Source organism: Balaenoptera physalus, assembly GCF_965194825.1.
Source record: "Balaenoptera physalus genome assembly, chromosome: 11".
NCBI lineage: Eukaryota > Metazoa > Chordata > Mammalia > Artiodactyla > Balaenopteridae > Balaenoptera > Balaenoptera physalus.
Window position 1 is genome coordinate 95468130 of NC_138896.1, and position 21910 is coordinate 95490039.

Genomic DNA, 21910 nt, shown 5'->3' on the forward strand with positions numbered 1-21910 from the left:
CCTTATGTGAGGTGATAGATGTGTTAACTAACATTATTATGGTGATCATTTCACAATATACACATATAAATATTATATATATGTGATATATATACATTCTAAAATCATTATGTTGTACACCGTAACATAATGTTAACTTACACAATGTTATATGTCAATTATATCTCAGTACAGCTGGGGAAAAAAAAAAAAAAACTGCCGCAAATCTTTTTTCAAACTGGGCCAGATAGAAATAAACAAATATAATCAAAGTCTTTAAAAATCTGTTTTTTGTGGGAGGAGGGATGATATGATGATTTATCTATGGACCACACAGTGTGAAAAAGTAATTTTAATACTTGTAACTTTTCAGCTCCAGACAAGAATCCACAAAACATAAGGGTTCAAGCTTCTCAACCCAAGGAAATGATTATCAAATGGGAGGTGAGGATTCTTTATGTGTTACTTATTACCTTTGTGTGTTTTTCCTTATTTTAGGTCCACATGCTAAGTATAATGATAGAACAATATCTTTTAAGAACAAAGGGCTAAGATTTGTATATTTTATAAATATATTTTATTTGTATATTTTAAAGATCATCATGATTAGAATGTTGTGAAATAGAGTTTAACAGTGGTAGATAACTTAAGAAAGGTTACACAGGTTGATTCCATTATAATCCATACCCCAAAGTTTACAATTCCTAATATTTTTATTACCAATATTCTAAATCCTCTCCCATTCAAAACAACACTGAAAGTCTTTCAGTAAATTTTGGTACATGGACTAATAAAGATTATTCGTATCAAAAGGATGACTCGCAAGGAATAGTCACCACTTACTAAGCACTATTAGGCATTCTGTATACTCATTTCACATTCTGAGAACAATGTTGTCAAGAGAGCATCATTAACACCGTGTTCTAGATACGGAAACGGAGGTCCAGGCTGATAGACAGACTGGCCCATCACCACACAACTAGAAATCAACAGAGCTAAGATTTCAACATGAATATCTTTGGATTTCAAACCCTACTCATTTTCTCTTTATATACGTCTCTGTTAAAAGTTACTAAAATAGACTTTCCTCCTTGAATTTGGCATAACATCTTATATCTGCTCAGATGACTTTAATTTTTTTGAATGTCATTTCTAAATTTCTTCTGTAACAGTGGAAAGCTGTTTTCCCCCTCTATTATTTTGACATGTTTGATGAACAAGTATTTTAACTTACTTGAAAGTAGATTGCCATCCAAAGATTCTGATAAATAATAGTTTTCCGACATTGAATTCATTGAATTTTACAAACATTTTTGAATGTATGCTGGAATATATTAGTTTATTTCCACACCTCATTTCAGATGTGATTTTCTGAAGAATTTTAGAATGTACAAAGTTTGATTTCCTTTTTTCTTCATCATATATTGGTCTTATATGATAACATTGCCCATACCTGCAAAATATGTAGTCAGTAATTTTATGTCAAAACTAACCCTTTATTCCCATTTCAGTGAAATTAAGTTTTGCAAATTTGAAAAAAAAAATTGGTAATATACAGAAACTAAATATATTCAAGAATATTATTATTTTCTTGAATATGTGGCCATAAATAGCTGCTACCACATTGTCCTGATGATTATTTAATTTAGAATTTGAAATTATGTTGGTATCTTATTCTTTTAGAGTATCTTATCTTCTTTTAAATTCCATGGAAATTTCTGTAAGAGAGATGATATAACTGATTGATTAGGTGACAGTAATAGTGTATAATTACCAGGTCAGATCCTCAGAGAAGTATACCATTTTCCACTAACATTAGCTCCGTAATCCTCACCACTCTTCTGGGAGGGCTACAGTAGCTCCATGGTATCAGCATTACATTCTGTCCAGAGAAGCTGGGACTATCAGTTTAGTGACCTTATCCAGATGCCATGCCCTGAGTCAGTAATGAAAAGAGGGCAGGAATCTGCAGTCCTTCTTACTGATCATCTTATTCATAAATCACCCCCCCACACACACCCCCCCCCAAAGATATATAAGACTGATTACTAATGCTCTCTTCTTGGAAGAATGGGATTATACCATGAAAGTGTTTACAACTTGTCTTTGAAGAGTAAATGACAATGTAATTTAGTAATTAATTGACCAGAGGAAGAAAGTACTCAGATTTGGAACTATGTTGACAATTACATTCATAATATACTCCATTGTGTTTCATATCATTTTGAAATGTCAGAGATCTAACAACTATAAGCACAACCAGTGAAGTTTAAGGACATTTACTCATCAGTTACTGTTTTGCATCGATTATCCTGTAAAAAGGAGTTAAATGCCAGATAATTCCCCAAGTTGACAAGCGCACACTGTGAACGTATTACCAGGTCCCATCCAAAGACTGACTCACAAAATAATTCCTGTCTACAAGATAATAACCAGAGAGAAGCAATTTGTTTAAAAAAAAAAAAAAAAAAAAACTTTCACAAAAGGGTTAAATAGGAACAGACTAGTTGTCCCTAATTTTTGTTTGTTTTGTTTTCTTTTTAGCATTAAATATGAATAAAAGTAATGTATTATGAGGTCCTTGGTTTATTTATGGCAATTAAAAAAAAGTCTTTGTTCTCCTGGAATGTATAATCTAGTTGGAGAGACAGACAATAAGCAAATACATGAGAAATAAAACAATACCATTTTGAAAAATTCAATGGAGGAAAATAATATACAGACTTTTGTATGTAGCTTGTTAATGAATATGCATTTACTCATTGAATGGGTGAACCTTATATTACAGTCAAAAATGAATTTCAGTTTATTTTATTTAGCTCATGTTCTATTATATATGAATTATCTTTAAAATGTGTCACATTTAATATTAAGGATAGAAAATTTTTTTAAATGTAATGTATTAAATTTGAACTTACTGATAGAACTAATCTTTTTAGTTAGCATTATCTTCTAAGATTCACTTCTCTTGTATTAGGTAGGTCATGACTCACCCACATGTTTTAAGTGTAAAAAAATGATAATATCCTATCCCTCAAAACAGAGGAAAAGAGCCCACTGCACCCTGATTGGTTAAATAATTATACCATGATGAGTTTTGCTTGACTTTTCCCTGTGTTCTTACGTGTAAATGTATTTATGTTAAATTTGAACTTCTATAAAATAGCAAATTTCTAATCTCAAAGACTCCAGAAAACAGACGAACAAAAACAAAACAAAAACAAACAAAAAAAACCCAATTCACTAATGTTTGGGAAATAGGAACTGCTTCAGTTACCTGATTGTATGATCACAGCCAAGTTGTTTCACTACTAAAGGACGTAGGATTTATTATTTCTACTGCAAGTATAATAAGAAAATCCATCACCTTTAAAATGAATTTAGGCAGTACAGAAAATCTGTCCAGTTTCTAGATGACTCATTGTAACCTTGCTTTGTCCATAGATCTCTTTGACAATACGATAGAAGTATAGTTTTGCTCTAGAAAATTATACATAGAAAGTTTTGCTAACAGTTTCACGGCTTTTCAGATCCTTTGAAGGGCACTCATGGACCCCATCTAGAGGTGCCTAGCCATCAAGTTAAGAACCTCTTTTATAGAGATTCCTTCCTTCCGAGCAGCTTCATGAGCGGAGGGAAGGCTGGTGGTGTTTCCCCACCACTCACATCCCTGGCTCCATACTGCTCCTCTGGTCTGTTATCTTTGGTGGGGGCCTATTTGAGAATTTGCTGAGGTTTTGTTGTCCACTGTCTGAGAGCCAAATACAAAGTATTCCTGCAGTTTCTTTGGGAGCCTAGGCACCAAGGAGGCTGGCAATTTAGGTAAGATTTTTCTTAAAAGTGTTGCCTATGGTGGCACAGTTAGTTTTAAATTTTTCCAGAGAGCTTTATCAAATGTAACTATTTTTCTTGAAGCAAAACATGTGTAAATTGAATCATAGTATTTGTACACATTTATTGTCAGTTGGGACTGAAGGAAATTGTAATTGCAGATTGTAGTATGGAACTAAAAGCTTGTGGCCTGATTTATCCGGGCAATGCTAAAGCCTCTGGTGAATTTATATCTATATGAGAGTAGAAAATATCTTGGGGCAAAACTTGGAAAGCAAAACATAAACAATGACTATGAAAATCTCAGAAAGTTTTTGTTTTGATATTTTTTCCTCCTAGCTAATTTAAGTATTCACCCTGGAATAGGCATAGACTTGAAATTATTTTGCTGATGTAGTGCTGTACTTTCAACTTAATTCCATCCAATCCCTCTAATAAGTATTTTAGTAAAGTAGACTGAGTCCAGAAGCATTGCAAATTCTGTAAGAACACTATATATGATATTATTGAATCACTTGCATATACAGACAAAACTACTGTTTTATATAAGTGACCCTTATAAATCTATGACTAAAATCACATTTTTTATGTATTCTATATAATTGATTCACTTAAATGCACATTCCCATTTTTATGATATTAAACAGATGGTTTAAATCACATTGATGTTTTCTGAATTAAAGTACTGTTCGATTAAAAACTGGAGTGGAAATAACCAATTTCCTATATGAGAAATTCCTCCACTATATATTTCTATACAGCAAAATAAAGTGGAGGGTGGGGAGTGCTTTCTTGTAAAAGAAATAGAAAGAGAATGGGCAAGGAGCTGGGGAAATATTTTATTGTAGAGAGGAGTACATCTTCTGGGTGCTACTGTATAAAAATGCATATTATCCAAAAATATTTACTTGCTCTCTCTCTTCTCTTGGAAGGAAGATGGATGGAGTCAGGTACAAAGAGTTCTGACTGAAAAGCCATGGAAAAAATCCTGTTTACATCCATGGAATTCATGGCCATGTCCTTTTTATTTCTGCAACTTCTCTGAGAGTGAAAAAAAAAAAACAAACCAGAATATAGAACAAAGTGTAAACAAAAGCTAAAACCCTCTGTGGAATTTCTTAGTAAATTTTTTCATATGTGAACTGTTAGGCATAATCCAGGCATCTAAATTGTGAGAGTCTCTACTTGGGGAGGTAAGGGAGTAACTTTCAAGGTTAAATTTACAGAATGACAACATTTTTCACAAGGATTTCCAAACCAAAGAGCGGGATTGAAGATCTCCCAAGAAATGATACCTTTATTGCAGAGTTTCTTGGGCCATTTAGGGTGGCTTCTCTGTCTCTGACTCAGCATATCTGTGATCACGCGAGATGAGTCTGGCCTTCTGTTTTAGCCTTTGAAACCCATGGAGCAGAATGGACCTGGACTGGAGTACAGAGTGACCTGGAAACCACAGGGAGCCCCGGTGGAGTGGGAGGAAGAAACAGTCACAAACCACACCCTGCGGGTGATGACATCTGCTGTCTATGCTCCGTATGATGTCCAAGTCCAAGCCGTCAATCACCTGGGCTCTGGCCCTGAGCCTCAGTCAGTGATTCTCTATTCTGGAGAAGACTGTAAGTGGCGCACCTGAAACCCCAAGTACTTCAGGAATCGTTTCTCTCAAGTATATTACACTCTGTCGATGAATATTTTTGAGCAACTACTGCATGCAAAGTGGATGTACTAGCTGTAGGAGATAAAAAGACATATAACACACAGTTTCTACTCCAGGGTTGACTGCAGGAGAGTTGATCAGTATAGGGTGGTAAGGAAGAATGTTGAAAGGTTTAATTTTATTCAGTTTCCAAAAAAAGCTATTTCTATAATGAAAATCAAAGGCTTGGAATCAGCAGTGCCCACAGTTAAGCAGCATAACTGTCATAAGGTTTCCAATCACATCTGCCCTTACTTGTCAAGGACTTCCTAACAGCTGCCTGCTGTCGCACCCTGGCCTCAGAGCTGGAGCCTTCCTAACGGAGATGAGGTGCACACCCAGATTTGCATATAGAATCTCATGTGCGCGTGCACGCACACACACACAGAGTTTTGAGGTACTGGTGATATGATCTTATTATTAAATATTTATACCATAATAACAGCTGCAAATAAATTATTGGAAAAAGGAAAGACTGTATTCCAAATCTCTGCACGGTAGGAGTTATTCTCATTGTTCTTGCAGTATCCAAAGTAATATTTCGATCCAAGAATAGAAGAAGGTCTAGTTCACCTGCTACCTAAATTCTCACTACACAGGACTTCTCACTGTGAACTAATATATTAGTCTTGGCTGTGGTGGGTTTGGTTTATTCGTCTGTGGTTAGCTCCCCTGTAGAATGGGGATACTAATACCACTTTATAGGGTTGTTCTAAGAATGATGTGAGCCAATCCAGTATAGGCCCTCAGCACAGTGTCTGACACACAGAATATGCTCAATGTCAGCTCTTCTTATTAATATTTGATTAATCAAACTCCCCAGTAATTTTAGTTATATTATTAGTCTAGCTCACATGTTTCCGGAGGCAGATGCCCAGAGAAGATTTTACTGGCCACTGTTTCCAGTTACATTGCCCACACTGTATCCATCTGAAGGGGGGCTTTTCTCAGTGTGGTCCAGGCTCTCCTCTTCTCTAGAAACCTATTTGGACCCTGAAACTCTTCTGTAATGAGAAACTCTTGGTTCCATTTGCAATTGATTCGAGACAAGTGTTTTCCTCAGATTAAAAAACATGAAAGATCACCTTTTGGAAATGACCCTAATGATCGTGCTTGGAGATTACTGAAAGCTAATCCTTCTCATGTGCTTAACAGATCCTGATACAGCTCCGGTGATCCATGGGGTGGACGTGATAAACAGCACATTAGTTAAAGTTACCTGGTCAACAATTCCAAAGGAAAGAGTACATGGACATCTGAAAGGATATCAGGTTTTTATCACAGATTTTCTTCTTCTCACTGTGGAATTAATATATTTCCTGTAAATAAGAACTGATTCCAGAAGAAGCCAAAAGACAATGTGCCACCACGGCTGATATGTTAAAGGGTTCCTATTTTCATTGCAGGTAAATTGGTGGAAAACAAAAAGTCTGTTGGATGGAAGAACATATCCCAAAGAAGTAAACATTCTGAGATTTTCAGGACAGAGAAACTATGGAATGGTTCCTTCCCTAGATGCCTTTAGTGAATTTCACTTAACAGTCTTAGCCTATAATTCCAAAGGAGCTGGTCCAGAGAGTGAGCCTTACATATTTCAAACACCAGAAGGAGGTGAGAGAATAACGATGTATTTAATAAATTAAATATCCAATTTTAAAATAAATAACAATTTAAAATAAATAACAAAGTAAATATCCCAATGGCCAAGACATTTCCTCCCTTATTAGTTAGTTAATCTGTACTTATGTCATATGAGTTAGCTTCTCAATTTAATAAACTGTAATTTTTTAAAAGAAATTTACCAATTTATGAGCGTCTGTTGTTGGCTTTGTGTTTTCCAGTACCTGAAAAGCCAACTTTTCTCAAGGTCATCAAAGTTGATAAAGACACTGCCACTTTATCCTGGGGACTACCTAAGAAATTAAACGGAAACTTAACTGGCTATCTATTACAGTACCAGATAAGTAAGTACATATTTGAACTGGATTTGCCTAGTAATGTTTCATTTTTTCTGGTTGCGTATTTGGTTTACCATGCTGAGAATCCAATTCATGCTTTGTAAGCTGGCATACTTCCTTTACAGCACAGGGGTTTGTAAACCGGCTGGCAGACCAAATCCAGCCTGCTGCCTGTTCGTATAAAGAACGTTTCATTACAACACGGCCATGTCCACTCACTTAAATTTGTCTATAGCTGCTTTCTCACTAAAGTGGCAAAGCTGAGTAGTTGCCCCAAAGATTGCATAGCCCACAAAGGCTAAAATATTTACAATTTAGTCCTTTTCGAAAAGGTTTGCCAATTCCTGTTTTAGAAGAAAAGCAGTATGTTAATAGGTACCAGAAAACATGCATTTAATACGTATATATAAGAGGCCTTGAGCATTAGGAAATACGCAAAGAAAAAAGTTAATGATGTAGTGGAGATTCAAAGCACACTAACTTCCACACTACACTGCCTGTTCTGTCTCTGGTGCATGTTTCCAATCTCAACCCTGCATATATTTGTTTTTGAGAATCCTCTATTGGTAGCGCAGTGGTACAGTCATGTAATATTGAGAGAACCAAGGAGTTGTCTTTGGATCATTACCCTAGGCTCTCCCCCTTTGCTGCTGTGCTGTTAGGGTAAAAAAAATAATGTTTAGATGAAATCAGCTCATTTTAATCATAACACCTCCCATCTTCAATAGTTTTCAAATCTAGGCATCATCTCAAAATGGAAATTAGGGGACTGAGCTCATAGAAAAAATTTAAACTTTGAAGACATGAATTCCTAAACCACAAAAACACCAGGACTATAGAAACCCAGTCTCCACTGCTTGCAAAAGTCAACTTGATATAGCCCTGAACTGCCATCAATCAGTTCAAGGCTTGCAGCAATTCAGGTCAGGTACCAGCTTTAGCTTCTGATGGCCTATTCTGTTTTAGGTACCTATGATTAAATGGATACAGCCATAGAGGCAACATTTTAGCGTCTTTGAGTGTTTGGTATATAGCAGGATCAGTAAGTACTAAGAATTCTCCCTGCATTTTTTTTCATTAAAACAGGAAATCTATGAGGTATGTACCATCACTACTTTATGGATGAGAAGCATATAGAGGTCACTTACAGAGAGCTGTGCAGTAAAATAAGTGTTACACAAGGATTCAGACCCAGCTCAGTCATTCTAGATGCTGAACTGTAAAGCCTACACTATTCCATGGACTGGATTTCAAACATGTAGAAAGCACTGAAGAAATATTTGAAGACTTTTCAAATGTCACTTTGTTTGATAAAGATATGCCTTATCTTTATCCTCCTAATGAAGAAACTCAACATTAAATTCCAACCTTCATGTTGATCTGTATATAATCTATAAATTTATTTTTAAAACAAGTTCTTAGAATATATAGAGAAAAGGCTGAAATAGTAACAATTGCAGTGGTTACTGTACCACTTGATATGTGGATTTTTTAATAAAATGATATAATTATATACTTATTCTGCTCTCTATTAAGTGATTGAAATATTTTTAGGTGGCTTATATATTTTTGTGGCTCTTATATGATCTAAATAGTTGTCGAGTATGTATATGAGAGCTCTCTCTGTACTTTCCTGAATTCTTACGTTGATTGTGGTAGTTTTTCAATTGATTGGTGGTATTTTACAGGAATGCTCTCCAATAATCTACAAATGGTGATTATTTTACTTTCTTCTTTCCTGTGTTTGGATTATTAGTTTCTTTTTCATTTCCATTCATATCGTTGCATTAAATAGACCAATGGAGGCATTTTTATGTTAAAGAGTAAATGTATTTTTTGATGGCCTCTTGGACTGAGAGTCAAGAGTGTTTATTCTAGTCATTTTCTTACCACTAATGGCTGCACAGTTTTGGAAATACCATTTCATCTCTTGGATTATTCTTATGGCAGTCTTACAGTACTTTGTGCTCTTGCACAAATATCATGATCTTGCTATGTGGCAGATTCTTTGAAAGGCACTATCTAAATCATCTTTTTCCATATATCACTTTACATAGTGCTTAGTATACAGTAGATATTTTAAAATATGTAATTTACCAGTTTCTTGAGTCTACATATGTGAGTACTTATTTGGCGCCACATATTAAACCAGAAACTATAGAAGACTCATGTAAATTATTGTCCAAATTATCACACCAGAAGGAGATTAAAAAATACTTAAGGATACAATGAAAATATAATAATGGGGGAAAGTTCATCATTTTAAATAGGTGTGGTAAAGCTGGGGTGATTTTCCAGTACGGCAGAGTGATTAAGAACATGGGCTCTGGAGTGAAAAGGCTGTAGTTTGGATTCAAATCCCAGTTTGCCAGTTAGTGGCTCTAGGTCTAGGCAAGGTGTTTATTGTTGCTAGACCTTAATTTTCCCATGTATAATACATCATAATAATTACATCTACCTCAGAGAATTAAGTAAGTTGATAGCTCTGAATAATTAAGATAATATCTTGCAGACCACAGCAGACATAGAAGCAAAAATAAGAGACAACATAACTTGAATGGTTAAGGCTGTGAAATTTGAGCCGTTGATATGCCTGTTTATTTCTGTAGTAAATGACACCTATGAGATTGGAGAACTAAATGATATCAACATTACAACTCCATCAAAGCCCAGCTGGCGTCTCTCAAACCTCAATGCAACTACCAAGTACAAATTCTACTTGAGGGCTTGCACTTCAAAGGGCTGTGGAAAACCCATCACTGAGGAAAGCTCCACGTTAGGAGAAGGGAGTAAGTACAGGAGGTTTATGCATGCTATGTTTTAAACTGCTCTGAAAGGACTGCGCCATGCTAGTCACTGTAAATTAGAAATGATTGTGATCTCAATCTGTCTGACCTTCTGTTTTCCACTGACGTAGAGAATTTATTTATCTTGTTTCTAAAGTTCACATTGACTTAATGTATGAACTTCTACACATCAGTAATCAAACTATAGCCTTAGTGTATATAAGGTCAGGAACTATAATTTTGCTTAATTAAAATAGGGGGATATAAGGTCAAAAAGTTACTCGTAAGATTAGTAGAGGGGTATTTTTCTTTTGGAAATGTTTCTACACAGGAAAATATTTGCCTCTTGCACTGGTAGACCTTTTGCAACACTGATCTAATACATTTCACCTTCATGTCATGACTCATATACATTGATTCATATATCAATTTTCTTTCTTTTACTCTCTACTGGTTGATGCCAAATACCTAGCTTGAAAATGGCTCATAAATCTCTGGTTTCATTTGTACAATTCTCCTAATGCAATTGCACTTTTTTTTCCCAACTCATGGCCATTTCCCTTCCCAAATTATTTCTCCAATTATGATTTTAGCGGTATTTTTACTAAGCTTTCTATGTTATCAACAGGGCATCAGGAGAGAAAATAAGAAGGTAGAACAAGAAAGGGAAATGGATTGGAGGAATGGATATACACACTAATGAGTTTAAAAAGAGGGCCTTGTGTAGAATTAAAGTCGATCAGACTTAGAGGGATATTTGAGGCAGGCAAAAGGAAATGGGAGATGGTAGGAAGGGAAATGTAAATAAGTCATTTATGTGTCATATACTACGTGTCCGCTGTTCTGGATGCTTTCCCAATTTTTAGACTACGGAAAAAGAAAAAATAATAATGAAGAAAATTGAATTGTCTATCATTTATAAAAGATACATATGGAAATGTATTTAAATTTGTGAATCAGTGTAAAATCAGTGTGTTTGTGTGAATGGTTATGCTGTGACCTTTATTGTCAGTTTGTTTCTTCCTCTTATTTTGTTCCTACTGTAGCTAAATAATGAAGAGCTTATGTTTTCCTCAGACTCCCTAAATACTCAAAACTCCCTTTTATGGGGAAAAAAAATATATGTATGTGTTCAAAATGGTTTCTCCCCAAAAACCCACAAGTTATTCCCAAGGATGAATTAGACACCAAGTGAAATGAAGAACTCATTTACTTACTCCTAAGAGGTAGATTTAAAGATGGTGATTGAAAACTTTCTAGACTAAAAGGTTCTTATTTCTCAAGGGTTCAAACGGGTATCAAGTGTTCAACACAAAGAAAATAAGTCAGAATAGTGGTAATGTAAATATGCAACTTTTGTATTTTCTAAAACAGAATTTAAGGCATGGAGAGGGTTTTTTTGTTTTTTGTTTTTTAGGACCAAGACCATAGTATGTGTCAGAAATGCTAATCCCATTCCTGCCAATTTGAAGCATGTAAGAAAAAAAATTCACAAAATTGCCTTACAGTAGTTAGGCATTCTAGTATATATGGAAATATTTGGAGAATTTGGGCTTGGTTGTGTTTATGTTTGACAAACTCTTTTCAGAGGGTAGAAAATGCTGTTTATGTGGTTTTATAAATGATGCTACATCTTTTCTGCAAATTAAAGCTATAACTAATGTGCTTGAGTGTTTTACAGCATATTTGTTCACTCTCTCACGTGTTGTAATTTGAAAATGTTTCTTACTAGTATGTTTGTGCTCTTTTTCAGGATTCTGCATTTTCAGCTACTGTCCCCTTCCCTAGTTGACACTGATTTTTCTTCTATAGGCCTATCTTGCCATATTTACAGGAAAGAAACTGTAATCTCCTTCTGCCACTCAATTTCGGCATGATCTTTGAAAAAAAGAGAAAAAAATATATATATACTTCTACTGAGGAGATCCATCTTGCTATCACTAAATACTCTAAAAATGATAAGTTCTGTGCAAATTGGAATGTATTTCTGTGTATCTTTCTTCTCTTTGCATAGATGGCACATTTTAAGGTCATCTGGCATTAAGTCAGAGAGTGGGATCTGATACACAAGCATTTTTTTCCCCATCATTTTCTGGTTGTCACTCTGAGTTTCAGGTGGCTCACATTCCCTAATCTAACTGGGGGAAAAAATGGAGTTCATCAGAAATATTCTTTTTTGTATCATTACTGGTTTGAATAAAACACTTGCTTTGCTCTATTTTTCAAAAGCTTGCACTACTTAATGTAACACTAAATTTCTGTTTTTCAAAGGCCAAATTAATTGTGTTTTGTTTCAATGGTGCTCAATCTTGAAGGCTTTCTGCAGCTAATATAACCGGTCTTATTTTTCCCATGGTGCCATTTTTTAACGGTCCTTGTGTTATCAGTAACTATATAATCAATTTTTACTCTGTGGTGAAAAGTTGTAACTAAATTTTAACGTGTGACACATTCTCATTTACAACAGTGTAATAACTCCTAATATTCTCAACATGGAATATATTTCCTTTTCAATATAACTTGTTAACATTTCTTGGTTTACATTTATTTTTTTGAGTTAATTCTTAGCAAAAGTATGGATCAAAAGGAAAAATATTTTAGGTATTTTGTTATAATATTAGAAATTAAATGTATACTTTAATGACACTTGAGTCATGTTTTTATCTGCTGATATTCTACAATTAATATATTGACATATTCACGTTTCTTTTGAAAAGTGTAAATTTCTCACTTTGAAAATCTCAATGCATTTCATTTAAATGTACCTGTAAACCTGCACTTTTATGTAGCTTAAGTTTCTACAGTTCTCAAATATTTAATATATGAGCATACTATGATGCTATTCCATCAGTATTTATGAAGACAACCAAGGCAAAAAGAAGTAATAATACAGAGTTAAGATTTTAATGCCATGTGCTTTCACTTATAAGCCAAAATTGCCATATTCCGTCCCTGCTGGGTTTGTGAGAGTCCAAATTGCAACAGATGACATTGTATAACTTTTTTGAAGTCTGTGTTTGGTTTTAAACCATTCGTATGACCAGGCGGATTTATAGTATCAATCACTTCATTAATAAGTGCATCATCTTAAAAGGACATGAATTCAGTTCATTTCATTTACTCCATATCAGCATATTAGAAAAGAAAATCTTGAAACGTTGCTTTTCTTGATCTTCAGATAATTCAGAAACTGAGGAAAAAAATGCTACAAAGGGCTCTCTTATTCATCTCAAATAACAATACTTTTTTACTTTTCATGTCCTACTTTTCAGTGATGACGATTCGTATGATTTAACTGTGTACGTTTCTTAGGTAAAAGTGTCGGGACGATATCAGAAGGAGTAAATCTTACTCAAAAGATTCACCCAGTAGAGGCATTTGAGCCGGGAGCTGAACATATAGTTCGCCTATTGACTAAGAATTGGGTTGATAACAATAGCATTTTTGAAGATGTAATTGAGACAAGAGGGAGAGGTGAGAAATGAGACTCTGTTTGGAGCCATCTTAGACAATACATCTGTGTTCTGTAGATTATTTAATGTTACATACTTCCTATATTAAAGATAAAAATACGAAGTATGTTAGCTATAAAAACAGTAGTTTCCATTTGTTTTGGCATAGCATTTTAAAATTGTCAAAATGAAAAAGTCCGAGTTATCCCTTATTGTTTTTACCAGAGTAGTTGCCTAAAAATGTCTGCTGCTAATTAACATGTGTTAATAACAGAAACTAAAAAGAAAACCACAACCAAAAACCCCAGAATCTCCATAGCAATCTGCATGTAACCGAGGCAGCTTGTGCTTTTGCTTGCTTGCTGTTGCTGCTGTATTTAACTGCATCTGTCTCTACTGTCTCTCTTCGGTTTTCATCCTCAGAATCAAATGCAATTTGAGAGGGCCCTTTCTAAAAAATGATTAAATGATTTATCAGTATTCTCCCAATGAAATGTCCTTCAAATCACATTCCCTCTAGGGTCACTCCAAGGAAAAAATAAAATTGATGCTATTTTGTATGTTTAAAAATGATGTTTAATTTTCCCCAGAGGGGCATAATTCCAAAGACCGTTTCTCGTGCTCAACGTGTGACTTCTCTTTGTACAACAGAATATGCTGGTTTATATGATGACATCTCCACGCAAGGCTGGTTTATTGGATTGATGTGTGCGATTGCTCTTCTCACGCTAATATTGTTGACTGTTTGCTTTGTGAAGAGGAACAAAGGTGGAAAGTACTCAGGTAAAGTTGTTTCTTAACATGACTTTGAATTTTATTAAATTCTCTTTGATTTCTAGGAGGCCATCTTCAGAGACATCTTTAATTTTTTTTTAATTACACATTTAAGTCAAATTGATTTGAGCACATTAGGTATACAGTATACTGAGAGGGGGGAAAAAAATTCCTATATTAACTAACCAAAGGGAATACATGTCGTCTAGAATATTATCTCTAGGTGGTTACTTGTTTTCTTGTTTCTAGTATATAAAACAGGCTCTAGGGAGACATATAATACTTCCAAGCTTCTATTTTCTATCTGTAAAATATCACAGATGTTGGGAAGACCTGTTACTAAGTCACACTCATATATTTCAATGTTTAAAGAAGGACCCATTTATAGTATGCCTCTCTACACATTCATGACCCAGAGTTGTTTTGCACTAGTCCATTCTAATAGTACTGGCTCTGCTAGTCAACTGTGTTAAACTGAACCAGTGCTGGGAATGCATTTCTTATTACCATGACATATATCAGATACACTGCCTCTTGAATTAATTAATTATTAATTAATATCTGGCTTTACTTTAATTTCATTCAGTGTCCAAATTTCTTTTGTCTTTTTCAGATATCCATGTTTTGTTGTTACTATTATTATTATTTTTGCTTAGCATTCATGATGCTTCTACACAGGGGGAAAGATTTAGATCCCAGTGCTATTCGTTTGCTGATGTTCAGATCAGTGTGAAATTCTTTACTGGCTTATGATTCATCCAGCAAATATTTTGGGGAGCCCATTATGTATATTGTACAATCAAACAAGAGAATAATTTCTAAATTGTACAGTTACACAGAATTTATGCCATTATACATGTTTTTTCTTGCTTAGACTGAATTTGTTAGGAATTAGATTTTTAATGACTCATGAATGCTCGAGGTAATTAACTGGAAACTTTAAAGAGATAGATAGAGCATTTCCTTTTGAGTGTCCCCAGCAAACTGTCATTTGTGAAATGTTGCCCTATGCAAATTCTGAAGAAGCTTCTTCAAATCGTGCCCAGAAAAGAAAAACAAGTCAGCATTTCATTTTTAGGACAACTAAGAGAAACTCTCAGGTCTCGGCAAGTAGTAGTAAAAGGTGCCATGAAGAAGGCTTTTAGTTCGAGTTTTCCTGGTAAAGTGAAGCAAGAGCCTCCTTGGCCTGTACCCCACTATGCAGAATAAATCTAATTTATTCTATGTCATGATAGACTTGAATATTCTGATTATTGAGGCAGTTTGGAGTAAGAGAGAGAGAGAACCACCAAATGATTGACTTTTTCTTAATTCCCTTTAGTTTAATGACATAGATCTGCTAGCAATCAGCCAATGACATCTTCAAAAAGTTTAGGATAGTAAAATGTATATACAGTAATTTGGTCTTCATTAAGAGACCATAACGAAGTTACGGACTCTTCCAGTACGACGTGTTGCCCACGTCACACTACATTACTTGTGTGCATATCTGCAGCAGCCTGTAACCCTGATGACAAATAAAGACAAGCCAGAGGATCCTTTTTCTTTTTTTATTTGAACACAGAGATAACTCTGATGGGTGATAGGTACAACCACAACAAACCTGACTTTCACTGTCAACAGCACCGTTAAATATGTCTTTTAAAATTCCTTGTATTACTCCCCTCCCCCTTTTTTTTCAGTAAAAGAAAAGGAAGATCTGCATCCAGACCCAGAAGTTCAGTCAGTGAAAGACGAAACCTTTGGTGAATACAGGTAAACATTACGTTCCATTGAAAAATGTACCAAAGCACATAGTCATCAGGTTATAAGCTTACAAATATAAAAAAGTGTTTCTTCTTAACGATTACAGGACTATATTTTAATACTCCTATAAAGAATAGTCTGTTTAAAAAGAAACAAAAAAGGGGGGGGGCCTTCTTAAGTGGCCCAATCAAATTTGGTAGCAGTCAGATTTCTCTGTGCCGAGGTGGAGATGTAACTGCTGTCTAGGTAGCGTGTGTGCTAGGACACTTTTCTTGAAAGGTGTTATGCAAAGGACACTATTGTTATTTAGATTGAATATCTATATATGGAGTAGCTAAAACAGCTTGTAGTCTCTCCTCACCATGGCCGTTGTGAACCCAGGTTGTGTGCAGTTTACACCCATAAACCTGTATCCTGTGCACCTACGGTGTGTACCTAAAAGGTGATTGAGTCACAGAGCATGTCCTCAAGATGAACCTAGTCTTCAGAGGAAAAAAGTATCAGTGCAAATAACTGTAATTAATGAAAGAGGATAAGAGAGCGGAAAAGGGAGCAACCATTTCTGCCTCAGAGGAGTTCTGGGAAGGGTCCATTCCAAAGGAGGAAAGGACGAAAAAGACTGTGTTACTCTTCGCTCCCAGACCAAACTTATGAAGGTATAAACGTGTGTCACACGTAGGGGAAATTGCAAGAAATCTGGTATGAGGTAGGTACCTCTTCTTTTCTTACCTGTTCTTTTTTAGGATGCCATTGTTGTCAGTCAGGTCCTCTGTATACGGCAGCCAAAGGGGCTGTTACAGTTTCCAGGCATACATGGCCATTGGCACACAAGACCAGCGTCCATACCAAATAACGGACTTGATTGGCCTCACCCTGGATCATTACTGTCATCAGGGATGTGGAGTATTCTGATTAGCCATCCTGCATTAACTGATGTACATCTGAGCCTCATTCTAGGCTCTACTTCGCTCTATACTTACTTTTCTTTCTTCCATCTGAGGTGCTTTCCACGAAGGAGCATTAAAGGCTGAAGGGAGAGAGAGAGAAAAAGAAAACTTGGAATTAATTATACACATTTAGGAAATGGTGACTCAAATCCCACAAGGCAGGGATCACTGAGAGCCTATGATGGCAACTGTTGAAAATACTTTTGAAAGACAGATATTACTAGTTCGATTTTATGAGGAAAAAACTAAGACATGTCTTAGTTAAAACCCATTCCCTCATATTTTGCTGCTGCTGTAAAAAGATGGGTACAATCATCCCCTGCAAGCTTTCACCTGGCATCTTGTTAGTTAATACAGTTTCCCTCATCTTTTCCCCAAAACTACATGTTTATCTGGAAAATTATGCAAGGAGACAGTTACATAACGTGAATTCTCGTCTTTCCAGCTTCTGGTAAGAGTTGCTTCGCTATTTGTGGCCTGGTCCTTAAGGTAATGCCACATTTTGTCTCTTTGTTTTCTTCGTATTTGCTTTTATAACTGTAGCATCCCAGTTCGGGAGCCAGTTACTGTATGAGGCAGGACAGTCTGGGTCATGCTGCTGTTGAAAACAACGGCATATATTTTTCTTTCTCAAACTGCGTGTGCAACGCAGATGGCTCGAGCCATCTTGGTCACTTGGGAGCACCGGCTGGTGAGCGAGCATTGAGGGTCAGCACAGCAGAGGAAATGGAAGATGGCAAATGGAGCACGGGCTGGAAAGTGACATATGTCACCTCTGCTCACTTTGGCCAAAGCAAGTCACCTGGCAATGCATAACTCAGAGGGCAGTGAACTATCATCCTGCCATGCTTCCAGAAAGCTGAGATATGGACCTGTTTGATGAACAGCACCAGTGACTACCACATACTAGCAAGTGCTAATAGCACGCTAATTATATTTTTCTCCCAAATTTTCCTTTTTTAGAATTTTATAAAATCTTCTAATTTGGTGTACAGCTTTCTAGTGTGATGGAAGTTGATATTAAAAAACACCCATCATCTAGAAATTAAGAAAACTATATCATTTTATAGACCTTTTTACTAACTCAGACTTGCTTTTGTTGAAGAATAGAACGCAAAGCATAAATGAATGTAGGATACTTGTAGTATTTCTGGTCTAAAAATGCCAGTTTTTTTTTTTTTTAATTTTACAAACCTGAGTTTATTAAAGAAAGTTCTTTGGTTACAAGAAACAGAATTTGATTGATTAACCTAAACAAGAGAGACATTTCTGGAGGGATTTGGAGGAACATGCAGGATCAAAGGTAAAGAAAGACAGAAGATCGAGACTAGGGTTCGAGAAGTTCATGAAAGTGAAGGAAATAACATTTGTTCTCTATGTAATCAACAGATTGAATATCTGCATGTCTCAATTTTAAAGGCAAGCAGGAGTGTTGTGAGTTTCTCAATTACTCAGAACGACACAAATTGGTAATGACGATTTAAACATTTCTTTGTGAAAGGAGTCATTCAGGATTTACCTGTCTTCAGTGCTAATATGAATATCCGGAAAGTTTAAAAACCTATTAGCACTTGTGCCTGAGTCTTGCTTTACATGAGTACCTCACGTTAGATTTTGTCGAATTCTTCCTTTTTATTTTCTAGTGACAGCGATGAAAAACCTCTCAAAGGAAGCCTTCGGTCCCTTAACAGGGATATGCAGGCCACAGAAAGTGCCGACAGCTTAGTCGAGTACGGAGAAGGTGACCACGGTCTGTTCAGTGAGGATGGGTCATTTATTGGCGCCTATGCTGGATCTAAGGAGAAAGGATCGGCGGAAAGCAATGGAAGTTCTACAGCAACATTTCCACTCCGAGCGTAAACGCAGAGCCTAGAAACACATCAGCGGTTCACACCAACCTTCCATATTTATCTGTTCAAGGGAGCAAGAACTTTTCCTATAGGAATAGAAACATTGTGGCAAAAGACTTCATCCAGAATTTGAACTTCCTGCAGCTGTGTTGAGAACAATAGCACTGCCTTGAAAAAGTAAAATATCTAGCACTACACGCCTGTGTTTTTTTTTTTTTTTTCAGGTGCTCAAAATGCAGAACACAAAACAAATCCTGTATTTAGATTCACCTCACCTGAATCCAAAGTATCCATCCAGTGAACTCCATATTTGCCTGGTTTTACTCTTCACTGTGTTTGCAGAGATGTTGCTACCTTGTGGGTTGTCTGTGTATGCACATGTGTATTCCGTCTCGGAGAACTGTCTTAGTGACTTTGCTTCCTGACAGGTTAAAAGATGGTAAGCAAACTGGTTATTTAAAATGTAAAGAGAATGAATGTCTTACTTAAACAGTTCGTTGAATATATACAGTCTAAATTTATTATTTAAAATTTGAGTAGTAGAAGTCTTAGGTGAAATGATCAACTAGTATTTACTGAGCTCCTAACTCTTTGCCCAGAGATGCTCATGCTTAAACAGAATTCTACCTTTCTCAGTATCAACGTGAATTTGTAATTTCTATCACTTACGACATCTACAAACATCTTTGTTTTTTGTGTTTTATTGGACTCAATTCAGCTGCAAAAGAAGCAGTGGTCAGAAGGTTATCTTATGAAAGAACAGGCAGGAGGTGTCCGTAATGCTGTGGTCTAATAACTGGTATCTATTTAATATCTCCATTTCTAAATTGATTGCTTGTACCTTTTCTCTATGTTTGTATAATGGTATGTTCCACATATTTCGTGAATGCATTGTAAATATTATGTTAATATTTACACAGTTTAAAATAGAGATTGTTTTATTTTGGGGTGAGAAAAAGAACATTAACAGGCATGTCTGTACAGATGGAGTATATATAGTAATACACCATGTTTCATCATTCCAAAGCTACAACCCATCAATCACATGAGGTTCCCAAACTGAAGACTCTGTACAAAGCATTTGGATTTTGTTCTTATGTGCTTTTCCCACCATCTCAAAATAAAATATCATATAAATATTGAGGGGAATGATTCCATATTTTTCAAAGTAAATTTTTGTTGTTGAGTGTACTCCTACCCCAGCCCCCCGAAAGAAAAACTTTGTTTAGAGTAGAAATTCCTATACATAGGTTTTGCCTGTATCACATTTTAAACATCTTCAGGGTGGGATAGTTTTCTATGTTCTCCTTCCGTCAAAACCAGTACAAATTCAGGGAATTTATTTCCTGGCACGTGAGCTACTCGTCCTTCTAAAATTATACATGGAAGCGGTTTAGAAATACTATGAAGGACGGTGCATGCATGTCAGTAAAATTCAGTGTGGAGCTTCTCATTTTATGGAAAAAATTTTTAACCTTACCTCGACATTCTTCTTAAGTGCATTTCTTAATTATGTTTAAGTGAAATTGACTCAGATTTTACTTTATTTTTTGAACTGTACCCATCCGTGTATATTGTTAAAGCCTTGACTTTGATGTATGTAGCCCGCTCTCTTTCTTGTGGACCAAAATGAGGGAGTGTGTATAATGGTCAACGCAATAATCCACATGGAATATCTAATTATCGTTTTAAACCTTGTCTGTCCTCCAAAAGGGAGAGGCGGCAAAAGAAGGTCTTACTTAAAACAGTACTTTGTGGGCTCAGGACTTGACCACACCTCTGAAGTAAGAATTCCCAAAGTGGGAAGGCACTGTGGGCCTCACCCTGACTCTGAGGACCCACGCACCCACCCATCCAGCCCCTTGAGCTTCATCCCCATCTAATTTTAAGGCACAACTTTTTTCAAGGAAGAATCATCCTGTTTTGGCTTACCTGGGAGGAATTTCGGGTACTCAGCTGTCGATGAGGCCAAGGTTAGGACTTCTGGATTTAGTTCCACTAGTATTCCACTTGCTCTAAACAAGGTTTTAACAGAATCGTGCAGGAGGGACATAATCTCAGAAGTGCATTAGGATTAGATTTATTATCAATTTAATTACCTTTAAGTTAGAAGGAAACAAATAGTGAAATGTTTGCTTTTCCTAGATCGCAGAGTTCTCCCTTAACTGTGTGAGTAATAAGGATGTTCCTGCTCATATTTTCTGAACGGCCAAAACTTATGGATTTGAAAAATGAGATTGCTTTCAGACTGCCTTTTGCTATCACTCTCTATTACCTTTTCTCAATAGCATGTGGTTTCTACCGGGAAGTTTCACAGAAGGGATAGGTCCATGACTAACTTTCTCTAGTCTACTGTCAATAGGATTTCAATGTAATAGGGTGTATATAATCTCAAGGACTGGTGGTGGGGATCCGTTCCTAGAGAGCTGTCCAAGGGTTGGGAAAATCCAAGTTCTCTTCCTGGTTCCAGCACTGATTTTGTACATAAACCGTAGACAAGTTGCTTGACCCCTTTGCTTCAAACTGTCTCTAAAGTGCTAATGATTATCTCAGTTACCTTCTCTCTGTCACAGGGTGTTCTTTTTTATGAAGAAAAAATTGAAAATGATAAAAGCTAACATGCCTTCTAACTTCATAAACCTATAATCTAATGATAGGTCGAAAATCACCCCACACATACCAACTCAACTTTTTTCCTGTGAACACATAAATATATTTTTATAGAAAAACAAATCTGCAGGAAATAAATCTACTGTTCAATGAGCAGTATGACTTGCACATGCCATCAAAAATTATTAATCTGAAGATAATTAAGCAGGGTCTTTGCTATACAAAAGTGTTTTTCACTAATTTTGCATGTGTATTTATAAGAAAATGTGAATTTGGGGGAT

General features: G+C 35.8%; 1 protein-coding gene across 13 annotated transcripts in view; it reads left to right on the plus strand.

Annotated features, from left to right (window-relative positions):
* Positions 1-21910, plus strand: part of CHL1 (cell adhesion molecule L1 like) — a 199743-nt gene that overhangs the window by 177094 nt on the left and 739 nt on the right. For 11 of the 13 annotated variants that reach the window (XM_082412116.1, XM_082412112.1, XM_082412118.1 and 8 more), the window contains 10 exons: positions 353-423; positions 5204-5426; positions 6662-6777; positions 6913-7117; positions 7348-7470; positions 10074-10253; positions 13563-13724; positions 14354-14485; positions 16159-16231; positions 18813-20158. In XM_082412116.1, the coding sequence (XP_082268242.1) occupies positions 353-423; positions 5204-5426; positions 6662-6777; positions 6913-7117; positions 7348-7470; positions 10074-10253; positions 13563-13724; positions 14354-14485; positions 16159-16231; positions 18813-19029 (1502 nt within the window). In that variant the 3' untranslated portion in view covers positions 19030-20158. Of the gene's footprint in view, positions 1-352; positions 424-5203; positions 5427-6661; positions 6778-6912; positions 7118-7347; positions 7471-10073; positions 10254-13562; positions 13725-14353; positions 14486-16158; positions 16232-18812; positions 20159-21910 lie in introns of those variants that run through there. The other 2 variants (XR_014250530.1, XM_082412110.1) reach the window with 2 other exon arrangements.